Raw genomic sequence first — 16,930 nt, forward strand, 5'->3', positions numbered from 1 at the left:
TGAAACAGAACATCAATTTGTATAAAAGGTTTACTAAAAATATTTTAACAAGTCATTACAAAGGTGAAAGCATTTACAATAGCTGCTGAAATATTCAGCACTTGAGCAATCCAACCAGGCATGGTTACAAATCATAAAAGGGCTGTTGCTTTTAGACATACTGCATAAAAATGCACTGTCAGATAAAGAACCAAATCAACTTCAAAGTCATTGATGATATCCACCAAACCATCTCTAAACAAGTTTTAAGCTTTTCTGGTAAGCAGATGTGGTGTAACAGAATAAGCTTTGGAGCCCTGGTCTAGAGGTAATCAAAAGGACAAATGTGTGTACGCTTCTAGTCAGGATGTAGGAGACTCAGAATAGCAGTAACAGGCAGATTTCCCTCAGGTTTTAAGAAGTTACTGCTTTTGCTGTTCTACCCACAAGAGGCACCACTGCACAAACTGTTTAACGAAGTGAAAAGTATTGAAGACAGTTATTGAAAACATAGAGACCAAGTTAATCTAGGCTTAGTCTTTTTCAACACTGAAGAGCAAGTAATTTCAGAAGATAAACCAAAATGTTCTTTTGCCTTTTAGACAATGTACTATAACTTGATCGCTTCTTATTTGTAACATCCACAGGGACCTTCCGAGCTACACAAGATTGCTACCAGAATATTTGAACCTGCTACCAGAATATGCGAACCTATTGCTTTAGGATGGATTATATAAAAAAAAACAGGACATACTGATGCAATGTTACAACCCTAGAAGTCTTTTTGCTTCTTCGCTCTGGGCCATAAGAGTTTCACTAGCATACTTCTGAAGAAGCTCCATCTTCTTTCTCCGTACAAGAGCTTCCTCAATCTGCAAATATAAAAATATGAAGACATTCAGCCTAATTGAGAAGCTAAAACCTAGCATGCTCAGCTATTAAGACAGGAGGAAGAAAAACACTGAAAGTTAGAGATTTGTACCAGTGTAAGATTAGTGAAATTAGAAGATGAACCCAGAGTATTTTTCATAACACCCAAACGAAGTTCAAGGAAGTCAAAGTAAGCAGTAAAATGGATACCTTAGAATTTCAGATCTCTGCTCCTACCCTTTTTAATTAGGAAGTTAGCTGCAATTTTGTTTTACTTTTAGTACAGTCACTTGAATTTCTTTTCAAGCAATTGTCTCAGATACAGCTTTAACAAATACTGAACAAGTGGAGTTATGCCACACTAGTCTACAACCCTAGAATAACAGTTTATTGATTGTGCCTTTCACATTATAGGCGTTCACAGCCTTTACTGTGTCAGGTTTGTATAGAAATGCCAGCAATACACGATCCTTTAATAAACACGAAATTTAAAGGTCTATTAATAGCAGCCTGCAAGATTAGTTTTACTTTCAGTAATGATTTTATATTTGTCTGAATGGGTGAACTGGGCATGTAGCATCTCTCAAAGATAAGTATGTTTTGAACTGTAGCTTTTTGTAAGTTAGAATCTAGAATGCAAAATCTCATAGGCATAAGGCATGGAGTGATTTGCCAACAGAAGAAAAAAATACTACAGTGAACTACAGTGACTGTTCTCTAAGTAGGAATGATTATTATGTCAATCAGTGGTTAAGTATTAACAAGCTAGTCTTGAGTCTCAGTTATGCTCTTTTCATTAAGAAAATACCATCAGCCAGAGAGCAGTGCTTTTAATCATTATTTCTCCCCACAGTTTCAACATGCCATTATACATATATTGTTATTGGATGTGCAGGACCATGAGGATAAAACATTGTTATCTGAGCACAAGACAGGAGGGAACAGAACACTACACGGTATCTGTGTGATGTGAAGGCATACCTACTAAAAGGCAAATAACTCCAGAACCCTCTGGCTCAAGTTGTATTTCAAGAAAGCTATCAAAGTTAAGGTAATATATACCCTAGAGTAACTTCAAATCATAGCAGTGATTTCAGGATCATGTCACCCCTCAAGTCATTTTAAAAGAGTTATGAGCGCAAATCCAGCAATTCAGAAATAACTGCATTAGCTTAAAAAAACCCTAAAAAACAAACAAACAACCCCCCCCAAACCTTCAGCAGAAAAGCACTGTAAAGATACAGTATGCAATAGCCAGGGTTCTCCTGATCATTACACCACACACTCCAACTTATGTAATACTTAAAGGTTTTGGAAATTCTCAGATGAAAAGGGTTATAGCAATAGTACCATAATTCTGGCCAGTTTCACAGCATTTGCAAGATTAAACAATTGCAGAGAGGCAGTGAAGCCACATAGAGGACATTTTTTTTAGTTATCTGCTCTAAGTCAAGATCTGTCTTGCAAAAGCTGGTGTGCATCTCTGCACTTTTATTTTCTGATGTCTTACCTCCTGTTGAGATGGCACCGGAACATGTGCAATAAACTTCTGTTGGCCTTCTTCACCTTCTTTTTCTTTGCCACCTTCCTCATCAGACTTAAAAAAAGAGTCACAACAAGTTTACTTTCTGAGACAGTAGTCACAAATACCTTTTCTCTTGCTCTACCACAGGAATCAGATAGAAATTTAATGAGGCTACAAATACAAGAAGTAGGCAAATGGAATCAAACGACACAGGAATGCAACAAGCATCACATTTAGATCCTGCTCCTTGAAGCTTTCAAGATCGTTGCTTCCATTCTTTATATGGCTTTTCCTCTGCTGTTGCATGGGCATGAATGTAAAGCTACATTCCCTCCTTTGCCACATACCTCTGGCTGCCACAGCAAAGTTATAAACAGAAGAGAGGCGCTAGTCAACCCAAGCAGAAAGCAAGTGCCTTAAAAAAAAGTACAGCTCTGTAGTGCCTTTTTCTCATGCCTCAGAGCCAAGCTTATGAATCACAAAAGATAGTTCATAAGGTAAAAACTGTTGTTCCTCCAGTACTTTGTTTTATTTGTACTATCTTCTTTTTACTCTCATGATAAACTCACTTAGGTTTGGACTGAGAAATACAAACTGGTTTCCAGTACCCCTTTTACAGATTTCAGCAAGCATCAGGAACATCCCTCACTTCTCTTACCGGCTTTGGAAGCAGGGAGAAGGAAGAGGCAAGAACAATGTCACAACAGTGCCTGCAGCATCAACCAAACCTTGCTATACCATGATTCACATATAAACAAGACCTTGGCTATAAAATGGTCCTGCTATATATTGACAGTGTTATGTCATACTGTACACAAAACTGCTTGCGTTATTGCTGGTGAAGATCATACTTAGAAGCAAGACTCAGCAGTGCTCAGTGACAAAACGTTACCCTACCAAGACTAGTATACCGGCGCTCCAGGCAGTGACAATTCATCACAACAAGGTCTCAGCTAACCGTTAACTGTTTCTCACTCTAGCAAAAAGCTTTTAACTGTCACCTTCCATCACTCTCTGAACTTAACTTAGACAAGAGTTCTCATCTAATACTCATTTTTATTATCGGGGACAATTGTGCAGTAAATTACGCAGAGAGGTGGGCAGAACGGAGCAGCAGCAGCAAAGTTCTCAGTGAAGTGAGCTTTCCAAAAAGGCAGCATGGAAGACATCCAAAGTGTTACATTACCTTAGCCATCACATACCTCATCATCATTGACAGCATAGATGTTTATTTCCTCTTCCTCCTCCTCATCACCTCTCGCAAGTCGTGCCTCTCTCTCCATTTTCCATTTTTCCACTGCTTCTGCTATAACTGGTTAGGAAAGGAAAACAGACAGAAACTGAAAACAGCACGGTCCAACAGCAGGCCCAGTTCCCCAAAAGCAGTCCTCCAGCTACTAAAGCTAGAGCTTCCTTACACGTAAGACAATGTCTGCTCTTGATTTGTCTCCTGTTTAACAAGGCCTTTTTCAACAGACTTAACTCTACTTACTTCTCAATTACATCTTCTACATCGGTAACACACACTTATTGTACAAGCTTAAGGTAGTAACTGATAAAACATGTCAATGTAATCTAGCCATTAACAAGCAGAATCCCACTCTTAGCAAGTACTGCACTGTAACAACACTAAAGCCTTGATTTTGTGTACGTTTTAGAATCTTTAAATGTCATGGATAAATGTCAATCTACTTTCTGAACTGTATAACAGCAAGGGACTCATGACCAGGCTAAGTGGCTCTTAAGCTCTCTAGCATGTCAGCAGCTACAGGAACACTGGTCACCCCATAGATAATTAAGCATGCTTATGCTCCTCGGGGTGACCACCCACATAAGTCACTTTCTTTTCAATGCACAGTGCATTTCTTTTATTTTGTAGCATGTTCCTAGTGATTCAAATTCTGTAATGGCTGCTAGCTAGCAGGTCAGGCTGCTGTGGCTCTCTACTGTATAGTAGCCATATTAAGAGTACTAACATAAGTTTTAAGTCTAATCAACAACATTGCGAGTGCCTAAAAATCCAAGAAGGTGCAAGATTAATGCAACTATAGTTGTAGGCATTTCATGCTATCCCACAAGTCAGCAGGTACTCCCCTTGGCTCTCAAATGAAAGCATTAAGTGCTTTACCTAAGAAAGCAAAATCTAACTAGAAGCATACAGTTGTGTTGCTGTGTGGCTTCATAACAGAAAAGCTACTCCTAATTAGAGAAGGCTTTTCAACATTTAATGTTTCAAAACAGTTTAACTCTTCTGCTCACATGCTAAAACCAGAAGAGCCTAGATAGCAAGTGATCCTTAGAGAATCTTAGATATCATGTGTTAATAGGATTGGAAAAAGACATTCCTTGTAATGTGCAGTGAAAACAAATTCAAGTTTAGATTAACCACATTAACTCAAGTCACAGTTCTTTTTGCAAAGTTTCTTACTTCTTTTATTTCCACATATTGGTTTTGTTAGCATCTCTAGCCTTGTTATTTCAAATGGCACAATCACTTCCCAAGATCATTTCCTTAAAAAGTCATATGAATCCAAACAAACTACCTCTCCCATCTGTAATTAGCAGGATGCATAAGATGAACATGGAGTGGCAGGCATTAGTGGAGTACTGCACCACACAACTTCCCTTCTTACAATTGTCTGCCAACCAGCTACTGCACACGTGGGATAAGGCTCCAAGCTATGCTACAGGACACAGCTAATATTTCCTTATTTTTCCTCCTTCCTTGTCCTATAACCTAACCAACGAAGCATGATCTCCAACACATGAGACAAACTAACATTCAGAAGGGATATTTATAAGAAATGGATGACCAAACCAAGAGCTGTTAAGTATTGACAGCAATTAGATTCTCAACTTGTAATTATTTAACAAACCACTTCCTTCTCAGCTTTGTTTACAGCTCTTTCTCTAATTTCAGAGATAATTGTGTACAGGAAGGAACACTCAGAAATGACAAAATCATTCAAGCAAAAACTGATTGTTTTATCTGCTGTGTTCACCATGGAAAAGCCTGCCTAGGGTTCCTGCAACAGAACCCTTTCTTATGGAGCACTTTGAGGATCTGTCTGCTGTTGAAGAGTCAGTAGAAGAGATTATAAAACAAAAATATGAACCAAACAGTAAAAAAATTAGCAGGATCACACAGTGTTCACCAGAAGATCTAAAGGAACTATTTATGAAGCAGCTGAGCTATTAAAAGCAGCGCATGACCTCTTGCTTAAAGCTACACAAATACCCAAAGATGGCAAACAATGCTGAATTTTAAAGAGGGTTTCAGGAACTAGACTGATAATTCTGATGTCTTTACTGGGCAAGTCAGTAGAAACAAAACTAAATTAACAGACACATGGATAAATATTACTTACTGAGAAAGCATGGATGTGGCTTTCAAAGGGAAATTATAAATCTGTTGAAGTGGGTAAGTTAATACAGGTCACCTGAATTACAAAGAGGTTTTCCAGGAGGTTCCCTCAAAAGCTCTAAGAAAACTAGACAGCTTTGTGATAAGGAGGAAGACCACGGTATGGATAAATAATTAGATGAAATTCGACAGCTAAGTGCAAGAACATGCACATGGGAAAAACCAGAAAGTCTTAACTTCAAAGTTCATCATCACACCTGCTTGATCCCATTTACTACTCAAGGAGGAGATCTTGGATCACCTACAAAACATGTAGTTCAATGCTCAGTATCAGTCAAAACCAGATTGAACATTAGGTAATTCTAGAAAGGGAATAGGGAAGATAATTGATAAAATACCATTGTCATTGTAGATAAAAAGTCCATAGCAGGCCTACGTCTTAAATGCTATGTGCGATCATCTCCACTCCTCATTTCAAGAAACAGTATAATTGGGAAAGGTTCAGAGAATAGTGACAAAGTTTATCAAAGATAAGAAATTATTTCCATACATACACAGAGATTGATGTGTACATAAAAGTAGAGCAAGACTCTTCAGATCTGGGCAAGAAACAAGTGTTTGGGGTGGAAAGGAGAAGGTATAAACAAATCTTTAATGGCATGGGGAGGGAATCACTGTTTATAGTCTCCTCCAACACAAAAGCAAGGGAGCATCAGTCCACCTGAGCTTAGATTTGAAATTAACCTAAGGCAGCTATTCTTCAAAAGACAATAAGCAGTTAATCTGCCAAACTCCTAGTAGCCACATCATCTTGTGGCAAGAAGTATATATGGACTTAGCGGAAAGAAACCCACGAAGGGTTATTAAATACAAAATAACTACTCTGGCTCAAGAAGATCATGAGCCACAAAAGGAGGCTGGGAAAGAACTCAAATACTATTACATATACTTGCCTGTCTCCCCTAAACATTCATCTTTAGCTTATGTTTATTCCCATATACCTACACTTGTTCCCATGGATTTGAACAGGATTAAAATGCATGCATCTGAATTTCAAGTCCCATCCCTTAACTACTCATCATAAGCATTGGGCCACTGGAGCTGAATTTTTAGGCAACACTGAACTAGATAAGCCTATGCCTAACCCAGAATATCCTTTCCACTGTATTCCACTCTTTTCATGTCTGTAAAGACTTCCCCCTTTTAGGGCAGGCACCCACCCACTACTGTTTCCAGATGTTATCAGATGAGCTGGACCTGGGCAAAAGATGAGATTGGAATGAGTGTGCAGAGTGTGTAGGTTGGAAGTGAGAGAAGTAACTAGAGGAAGAGCAAGAAGGACCAAAGTAAGGGAGACCTGATGAGATTGCTGCTGCTTCTCCACAATCAGCTTTGTTATTGAACACTATAGGGGAAAAAAAACACATCTGGTTCAAAAGATGCATTTTGTTTGGACTTATGACAGTATGGGATATCAAAACAAGCATCAAATCCTGTTATTTAACAAGATAAAGCTCTGCATAATTTTGCGCTGCCTGTTTTGGAACTCTAAGCCTCTACTTGGAATTAGGTCACCCCAAGAAAGAGGGTGCTAGATCCAAAATCAAAATTTCAAAAGGACATACCATGAAGAACTGTGCAAGCTGAGAAATGATGTGTCATGCTGTAAGAACTGCTGTACAGCTTGCCAAACATAAGCCACACTAGCTAAGAGCATACTTCTAAGAGGAAATAAAAACCATACTAACCAAGAGTAGCGAAGCTAAAAAGGCACTATTTCATGACTATTTACAGACTTCCTCATAATCAATTACTGCAGCATAGTTACTTCCTTTAATATATTGTCAAAATAATGAGCCATAGAAAGTTATTTCCCTACCGCTTTGTAACTGCAGAAAAAGAGAGTGTCCTAGGTACATTTGAATTAACGAGTCCAGCTGGCAATTTAATTTTTTCTGCTCTATGCAGCTAGTCACTCTGGATCAACAAACAACATGTTTGTTTGTATAGAATTGCAGTGGAATTCATCAGAATTTAATTATAGCTATAACTACACACAGTGTCAGTTTTAAGGTGATCTTAAGATCTTCATTATCACTGCAAAAAGAGATGAAGAGTGGCTTTTCTCTACATTAGAGGTTACCAGGATATTCTAATGTCTACATACCTAATTCTAAGTAAAACTAGATGCCAATTTAGGCAGGTTATTGAATCTCACATACCCTTCCTCTCATGTTCTTGTTCCAGTGGCTCCAGAATACCATCATCTTCATCCCTGTAGCCATAATATTCTGCATCGATGGATTTCATAAGCTCAGCACGAGTTTTCCGGGGTGGTGGGAGGGCTGGGGAAAAAAAAAAGAAAAAAAAGGGAAAAAAAACCACATAACCATCATTCAACCAGCTGCATGACAGCTTGCTATGCATTCCTGGTTCTCATCAACCTCACAGTAACTACAACTACCTCACTAGGCTAATACCCAAAATGCATGACCTGAATTACTGTCAGTGCCAGAAGTACTGATATTTTTCTCTAGCCTGGACAATTTAGATAGTTTGAATACATAGCCCTGATGCCTCAGGTTGTGGCAGTTTCCACCTTTGGGCAGTTCTATGCTCCATCATGCCTTTTTTTGTACTGGTGTCCCAGTATCGAACAAGACATTAGTCTTATGAAAGGGACTAGAGAGGTGTCCCAAGCTCCCCCAGATCATGCAGTACTTCCCATCCTTTTTTCTTTGCAGATAGCAAATAAGAAATAGCTGATTCTGCAGGTCTGTCTCACTTTCAGGTCCAAGTATCTGCCACTCGTTCTTGACAAATCAATAGATAAGGTTTTATCTACTTTCATCTAGTTTTTCCTATTATGAAAGCTGATTCCTGCTTCAAAATTACGTTCAAACTTTTTTTCCCCTCCAATCCTGAACTCACAGGATACTAATTATAACTTACCATTAAAGTTAACCTGTTGTGATGGACAGTTTCTATAGAATATCAGTCCTTGCTATTTTGAAGTCATGGTAGAAAACACAGTTTACTTTTTCCTACATTTCTTTAATCAAGTTGCAGACAGCCAAAGGTGCTCTTTGCTCAAAGAAATAGCATTTAATGAACTATTTGTATTCAGTGTTTCATTTAACTGATCTAAGGCATAGGCCCAAACATTCTCTTACTAACATTCACCATGTATTGCAGTAGATATTTTACACAAGAGATACTACTGTGCAACTTCAAACCTGGAAAAGGTTGCTGTTTACTTACGCTCCTTTTCGAAAAGTTCTCTAACACCTGGTAAATCCTTTGCAGCTCCAAAATATTTGTAACCTCTGTTTCCTGGAACTTCTTTCCCTTCATGATCTAGCATTTTAGGTCCAATTCTCTAAAAAATAAAGTTAGAGATTTTAAATGTTATTTCTCTTGAATCTTGTATTTCCTATTTTCCTGGGCATGTTAATAGATTGGGATAGGAGAAGGGAGATCAAACCACCTTACAAGTAAAATGCCCTCATAGCTCAGTTTTATGCAGGTCTCTACTTTTATCAGAAATTACACAGTTAAAAGGACTGTGCAAACCATAAAGTGCCTAACCGGATTCACCTTGACAACACATCTATATTTGTCTTATTCCCTCTATTAATATGTTCAGGTATCAGATAAACATGCACTACTAAGTCTGACAAAAAGCATACATTTGATGATTTGGCAACTGAGAGCTAGTCTCATTATTTCATTTTCAGCAGTAATTAGCTGACCTAACTAGAATCATTTTATAGACTCATGCACTACTGAATATAAGAGCCACACTTTGTGATGTGTAAAATTAAAACATTGTTGCAAACCCTGAACAGGAAGTTAAGACCACCTGAACATGAGTTGCAAATGAAAAGCCAGACTTGCTCATCTTGGAAACAAAATATTTCTTTTAACATGATCAAAATTTTTGGGGGGATGAATACAGTTCATCTCTAATAAACACTGGCCAAGTAATATTTGCTAAGTGAAATGCTGTACAGACTTTTCTCATCAGTCACTTTAATTGCAAGCAGAGCAACTAGGTAGTACACCAATCCACACTTACAGCATAATCGGGACCTCCTAGCTCCTTTATCCTGACTTCCCAGTGTCCCTTCTCCCTCAGCAGCTTGTTGATTTCATCATTCAGGTCCCGAATTCTGAATTCACCTAACCCAGCTGTTAGGAAGGGGAAAAAAAGAGTTAATCAGCTTGCTAGAGGCACCAGAACAACTTCAGAATTGGCGCAAGGGAGACAGTTTAGTGCATACAGTATGTTGTGATTTTTATTGTAACTGCTTAGGACTGAAGTTTTGTACAAATGGAATGTAATTAGAAAAACCTTACCATTCTGAATCTGTGCCACTTTCTTGGAAATTTCCCCAATGATCTAGTCAAACAAGAACATACAAAGAAGTGAATTTCTCTCTCTCTCTCTCAAAAAAAAAAAAAAAAAAAAAAGCCAGAAAACTTAGAAAAAGGTCTTCTCACATTCTTTTGAACTAGAAAACAGACCTGAGACTGTCAATTTCAAATATCCATAGAGATTTTATTCACACACAAATATTGTACCTCAGAGGCTTAAAATACAAGGAATTTGTTTTATAACTGTAATAATAAATAATCCATTTCCTAATAAAGATATCCAATAACTTCATCTCTGGCTTATCAGGCAAAGAAGGGCACAGAGGAGTATCTGGGGAACAACAAGCCAATCAGCCCCATCACAGTCCCCAAGAAGAGTCTGGATCAAATCCTCCTGGAAGACACTTCCAAGCACATGAAGGACCAAGAATTGGGAACAGCTAGGATGAATTTAATACAGGATAATCATGCCCAACCAACCTGATTGCCTTCTAGGATGAGCTGACAGGCTCAGTGGAGGAGGGGAGAAATGGTGTTTACCTCGGCTTTAGCAAGGCTTTCAGTACCATTTCAGTACCAGAAAACTGCCTGGACAGCCAGGCTCAAAGGGTTGTGATGAGCAATACAAAGATCAGCTGGTAACTAATTACTAGCTGCAGCCCTCCACAGGCAATATTATTTGAAGTCTCTAACAGCCAGGATGATGCGACTCAGTGCACTCTCAGAAAGCCCAAAGATGACTGCAACGGGAGGGTGCAAGGCTGCTGAGAGACCTTCATGGGTTGGAGAATGGAATGACAGGAGCCTCATGAAGAAATAAAGGAAAATTCAAAGGCCACATCTGGAACAGAATAAACCCATGCAACAGTACAGGCTGACTGCTGAATGGTTTGAAAGCAGCTTTTGCAGAAAAGGATTTGGGTAGACAAAGAAGTTGAACATGAATCAGCAATATGTCACTGCAGCAAAGGCGGCCAACTTCATAATAGCCTGGATTTCCAGCAGTGCAGCCAGCAGGTGGAAGGAAGTCATTCTTCCCACGTATTTGCCAATTGTGAGACCACATCTGGAGTACCATGTTCAGTTTTGGGCTCCCCAGTGCAGGAAAGACACTGACACATTGGAAAGAGTTCAGGAGAAGGCCACCAACATGGGGGGGAAGGGGGGTGGAGAATGCAATGTTCAAGAAGAGGCTGAGAAAACTGGGTTTGATTGGCCCATAAGAGGGGAAGAATAAGGGGATATACTTTATTGCTGTCTTCAGCCACCTAATGGAAGGTATAGAGAAAACAGACTCTTCTCAGAGGTGCACAACAATAGGACAAGAAGCAATAGACAAGTTGGACCACGGGAAATTCTAATTAAATTCAAGAAAAAAATATTTTCATCAGGAAGGTGGTCAGACACTGGAACAGGGGCCCAGAGAGGTTGTGGAATTCCAGTCCTTGAAGGTGTTCAAAACTTGGCTGGACACAGCCCTGAGCAACTGTACGTGACTGGATCTGCTTTGAGCAGTGGGGTGGACTACACGACCTTCCAATCTAAATTATTCTATGATTTAACTGTAAGCATACAGGACAAGTCCAAAAAATTTAGCACTTCTATTTCAGACAGCTTGTTTACAAAAGTTCTACCTACTATAGAATTAGAAAAATCTATAGCTTGCATTACCTGTCGCCTCCATTTCTCAGCTTTAGGCAATTCATTACACTCTGATGCAAGGAAAGGTCTTCGCTCCTGTTCAACAGAAAGCCACATACCATAAAGTTTTAATTTAGCATCATAGAATACATTCATAGCACTTCATGCCACCTTTACACTGCTTGGTTAACCCCAAACTATGGCAACAAGCTTCAGTGCCTGCAGCTCCCATCAATGTTTAGTAAGTGAAAAAATGACTTTTTACAGTCCTGCCAAATTAAGCTGTCACAAAATATAACAATCAATTTAAAACCATCTTATTGAAAACAACCCATCACCTGTCTTTTCAAATCTTCCCACAATCCTCTCTAATAGAAATACAAAAATTTCCTGATAAAAGTTTAGGACTTTCCTCATTGCTACTACCTAGGTGCTATAATTTTTCTTCAAGATTATTTTCATTTGAGTTCTCCCAACTACAGTTCTTCCAAAGCATCTTTTTCACTATTAAAGTCTTTTCCCCAACTGGTTTGCACTCCACTGACTGGTTTACACAAGCTATTACTTTATCTTACCTCCAGGCCTCTGGATATAGTTATTTTGTCCCTTCTTATTCCTCAGGTACCTGTACAGCTTTTCCTTTTATACATTAAAAACCTTCCTTGATACACCAGGAGTCCTACTCCATCTTATTCTCTGGTTGTTCAAAGACCTTTTTAGTTACAGTTTCCCCTAACTAATTGTTTTTCACTTTACTGCTTCATAGTGCTCTCACTTGTGTTTACAGCATCACTTCTTAGAGATGCAAACATAAGACACTTCACTGTATTTGCAAATTCCTTTGTCACTTATCCAGAACTAAAAATTTTAAACCTGTCCAAAAAGGTTGTTGGAAACACTCTGATACCTACAAAAATATTCTTGCAATTTGAGTTACACTGCACTGAAAAATGCACAGGAATATCCAGAGAGTGCCTAAGGTTCCATATAGGTTTAGGAGTGCTATTTATTGCATTGTAGTTTTGTTTTGTTTTTTAATTATAAAGTTGCTAACTCCATTTTAGTTCAATCTAATGCCAATCTAAAGAAAATAAAACATCTGGGGGCCAAGTTAACTACATAAAAAACGACAATTATGAACAGATGCACAGATATCATGTGTTTGGCTAACGACATGCCAATGTTGTGTCATATTCAAGCCTTGAGTTCAGAATGATCCCGAAAGTACTCTGTTTAATGGTTACTATTTTGTGAGGATACTACCAATGACTAAAAAGTTATGAAAAGGACTTCTCTAGCTTTTCTGGGAAGAAATTCAAGCAAACCCTGTGATTATAATCAGTAAAAATAAGTTCATGTCCATCAATTTGCATAGATTTTTGCAGAAGGAAATAACTTAATTCTCAAAAGTCATCTTCATATTCTTTGTCTTCTGCCCAGCAAAGTGATACTGTAGTTTTAGAAGCTACTAGGTATTCTACCTATAACATTAAATAAAGATTTAAGTGATGTTCAATTTTCACTTTCCTCTCAGCAGCCAAGCCAACATCCCTCCCAAATATGTATTTTTAAACAAGTTATTTGAGGAAAATACTATTTACAAATTTTATTTTGCATCACTGTCAAAGAGTCCCTACTTCATCTGCTTTCCAGATGACTAGTCCATAGTCTTGTATGATAGCTGTATCTGGTACACAACCTTTCTGGAAGCTGTCATACAGGTCTGTAAGTGGTTTGCACTCCACTCTTAATTACAGCTAACAAAGCTTTAATTTTTTTTACATCGTACCTTAACCTTTCCTTCTTCAAGCTGAGCTTGACGAAATCTTGCCAAGGCCGTCCTAAAGAAAAGGAAGGAAACAAGTTTACTTTTACACAACTACATTCCAATAGTAGCCATTTGTGCTCTACCTGTTTATTATTGACTTAAGTACAGTCTGTAGAAAAGCCTAGACATATTCATCAAATAGCTCTTCTGGCCAGTGACTTATTCAACACTAAAGCATCCCCAGTGGTTACTTTCTTACATCAGTAAAAATCCTGTTATTAGATTCTTTCACAATTAGACAGCTAATTAATATTTCTATTTAGCATACTCCAGCATGTTAAAAATTATCAGCAAAAGGATGTCACAAATTATAAGCACAAGCACAAGGTTTACATATCTTAGCAGGGGATACATCAAAAAGCAAACAGAAAACTCAAGAGAAAAGAGCGTCAGTGAAAGAAGGGCTGAAGTTAATAAACAAGTTTTTTTAGCATTACTAAAATATTTCAAGAGATTCTTACAACTGAGCAGACACTACACAGACTACAGCTATTTAATACGCAGCTTTATTAATTTACAAAGTATTTAATAGTTAAAGTAACAGAAGACAATTGAGAGAGTATTTAATAGTTTTTCTTTAGCAGCATACCTGTACCCAGCATCTAAGCCAGTTATCTATGCCCCATCTGTTTTCATGGAACAGAGAGGCATTTCCAGAAAGAAATTCACACCATCCAGTTCAGTATCCAAGATGCACACGGTGGGACCACCATAAGAGAGCACTTCACAAGATACCTAATAGCTGTAGTCTTTTTGCTCTTGAGTTACTATTATGAACTCGAGAAACATTTTTCGTAAAAAGAATAAGCATGAGATAAACACATGAGAGAGTATCTAATCTAGTGGTTTTAAATATGTGGTCTACAAACCACTTCAAAAAGTGCTTAAAAAAAAGCAAGCCAATACAAAAATAAAGCTGTTAAAAAACACTGACTTAGTCCAAGCCACTCTCCCAAGCAAGAAGAATTACACTTAAACCAAAGCTGACAGATGCCTGTTCCAGAGACGCAAACTGCCTAAAACCATAATGGGCCATGAGAATATATCACACTGCATTTATTGTCAATTAGAACAGCATCACACAGTGCAGCTATGCCAGCTCCAGGACACAGGCTACCTTGTTCACAGAGAGCTGGTATCTCTCCCAACTCCACTGTCTTCTGACTAACATAACACATGCAAGTAAGCGCTGAAAAGCGTTACCAAACTCCCAGTGCTTCAAAACAGGCTGAGCACTGAGTGCCACCGGGCAAGCACGGCCCTGTGGACGTGAGTCACTGCAGACAGAGCACAGGTGCCTCAGAAGCCAAATAAAGGCAGAGTCTCGGCGGCGCGGGACGGTGCCACACGCGTGCTCACGCTGCCTCCGGGCTAACGGGAGGTAAAACAGGCTCGCTGAGGGACGCTGCAGGGCCGGAGGGCTCCGAGCAGCCGTGGGCAAGCGCTGCTTCTACGAAGGGACCAGAGCTGGGGGTGCCGACACGCAGCGGGCTGAGGCCCCGCGTCAGGCAGGGAGCCGTCGCCCGCACCGGCGTCCTACTTACATGGCCTTCTCCGCGTTTCGAGCCTGAAGGAGGGAGACAGACAGACAGACAGACACGTTATTACCCAGGGCCCTGGCAGCGCCTCACAGCGCAGCCTCCCGCCAAGGCGCCGCTCGCTGCGAAGCGCCTGGGAGAAGGGAAATGGAGACCGGGAGCGGCCCCTCGCCCAGGCCCCGGCACTCACCATGGCTCCGACCGCGCCGCGCCGCCTCCCCCGCGCCGGCCACCACCGCAGTCGTCGCCGCCGCAGGAAGGCGCAGCGCGGCGCCGCCCCGGAAGCAGATGCCGCTCACCCGGGAAGTGGAACCGCCCCGCACGCCCACGGCGGGCAGAAGCAACGCGCGTGCGCGCTCCGCCCACCGGCAGCCGGGGCGGGGCCGTGCGCCCCGCGCCACCGCCCCCCCGCCGACTCCGTTTTTCCGTTTGCTCCGTTCGCCCCGCTTGTTTTTCTAAATGTACCAACTCTGCCGCCAAGGCAGGAGAGCGCCACCGCCTGCCCGCAGCGCGGGTGGCGGCTCAGGACACCGCCTTGCGCAGGCACCTCGGCAGGGAGCCGGGTGACGGGGACGCTACAGCGCGGGGACGCGCGCCCACGGAAACGCCCCTTCCGTCCCTGGCTCCTCACGGCCGTCTGCGAGGGGGTTTCACTCTCCGCGAGGCGGGCGGGCACCCTCGTGCCTCGGCGCTTCCAGCCGTGCTGGAGGCGGCCGCTGGGTGCGTGTGGGCGCACACGCGTAAGCGCCCTCGCAGGGGCTGCACGGCGCCCCCCGGCTCTCAGGTGGCGCCCACCAGAGCACCAAAGAGGTTTCGGGGGGGCCGGGGGCCGCCGCCGCAGGAGCCTGCCCTCGGGCAGCCCCTGGCCACGCCACACAGCATCCGAGTAGGAAAACGTATCTCCCCTGGGGGCTGTATCGCTGGAAAAGCGATGATGAGACCTAATCCAAGTTCAGGTGCCACGTAAGGGACACTTCCCTGGCTGCAGGGGCGCCCGCGCCAAGGCCTGGCTGAGGCGGCCGCGCCGCTCCCGCCCCTCGCGGCCGCACAGCACCTCTGCGGCGGGAGAGCGGGCGGGCGGGAGAGCGGGCGGGCGCCTCAACCCACCTCGCCGCCAGGACGCGTCAGCGCATTTCGCGAAACGGCGGAGGCAGCGCGAGGACAGGGCACGGCTGCCAGCAGCTCTGCGAGGTAAGCCTGAGGTCTCGCCTCTGCCCTGTGCAGATCCCAGGGTGCTTTAAAAAAAGTTGCTGGACCTCGCCGAATTCCACCTAAAGTAGCTATTATGATATTGAAACCCCTAGTTAACTAACATCATGCTAGGAGAAGAGCTGTGGATTTCACTCCTCACTCAAAACATCCTCTAAGAAATTACTGCAGGTAGAAACTGAAGATCAAAATCTAATAATAAATGGTCAATGGGAGTTAGGCACCTAATTATCACTTATGCTTTGATGGTCTCCCTCACCCCCAGTCTAATACTCCCTTTGCTCACATTAGAATTGCATTAGCTCCTCTGTACAATATTTTGAGAGATGTTACAGAAGTATTATAAACCTGTACAAAAACCCCTCAACAATCCCATAATAAAATTACCATGGCACAAAAAGCATCAAAGAAGTCTGATTACTACAAAAGCTACATCTGAAAAATAGGCAGTAATGCGGTGAATATATGCATATCTCAACCTTAAATTAGCTAGACTGCTTACCAGCAGCAATCTAGCTGCCGCATTAAATTGCTGAGAACTTCTCCATTTTACATCTATTTCTTCATATTTTCTCACTGTAAAAACATAGAATCCAGGA

The 16,930-nt window shown here is 41.3% G+C and overlaps 1 protein-coding gene across 1 annotated transcript; it reads right to left on the reverse strand.

Annotated features, from left to right (window-relative positions):
- Positions 1 to 14: 14 nt before the first annotated feature.
- On the reverse strand, positions 15 to 15,401 carry ISY1 (ISY1 splicing factor homolog). The gene is made up of 11 exons (XM_067303847.1): positions 15,313 to 15,401; positions 15,129 to 15,151; positions 13,546 to 13,597; positions 11,787 to 11,852; positions 10,098 to 10,140; positions 9,817 to 9,929; positions 9,000 to 9,117; positions 7,961 to 8,083; positions 3,577 to 3,686; positions 2,360 to 2,446; positions 15 to 851 (listed from the first exon to the last, which is right to left on the reverse strand). The coding sequence occupies exons 1-11, from the start codon at positions 15,313 to 15,315 to the stop codon at positions 744 to 746; spliced, it is 846 nt and encodes a 281-aa protein (XP_067159948.1). The 5' UTR covers positions 15,316 to 15,401; the 3' UTR covers positions 15 to 743.
- Positions 15,402 to 16,930: the final 1,529 nt, after the last annotated feature.

This window comes from Apteryx mantelli, chromosome 12 (genome assembly GCF_036417845.1).
Source record: "Apteryx mantelli isolate bAptMan1 chromosome 12, bAptMan1.hap1, whole genome shotgun sequence".
In the NCBI taxonomy this organism is placed as follows: Eukaryota; Metazoa; Chordata; class Aves; order Apterygiformes; family Apterygidae; genus Apteryx; species Apteryx mantelli.

Excerpts from the sequence above, each read along its gene's own strand:
- ISY1 (XM_067303847.1), bottom strand. Across the intron at positions 8,084-8,999 it reads AGAACTTTTCGAAAAGGAGC|CCCTCCCACCACCCCGGAAA; the intron begins GTAAGTAAACAG and ends TTTTTTCCCCAG. Across the intron at positions 3,687-7,960 it reads ACAAGAACATGAGAGGAAGG|TTATAGCAGAAGCAGTGGAA; the intron begins GTATGTGAGATT and ends TTTCCTAACCAG.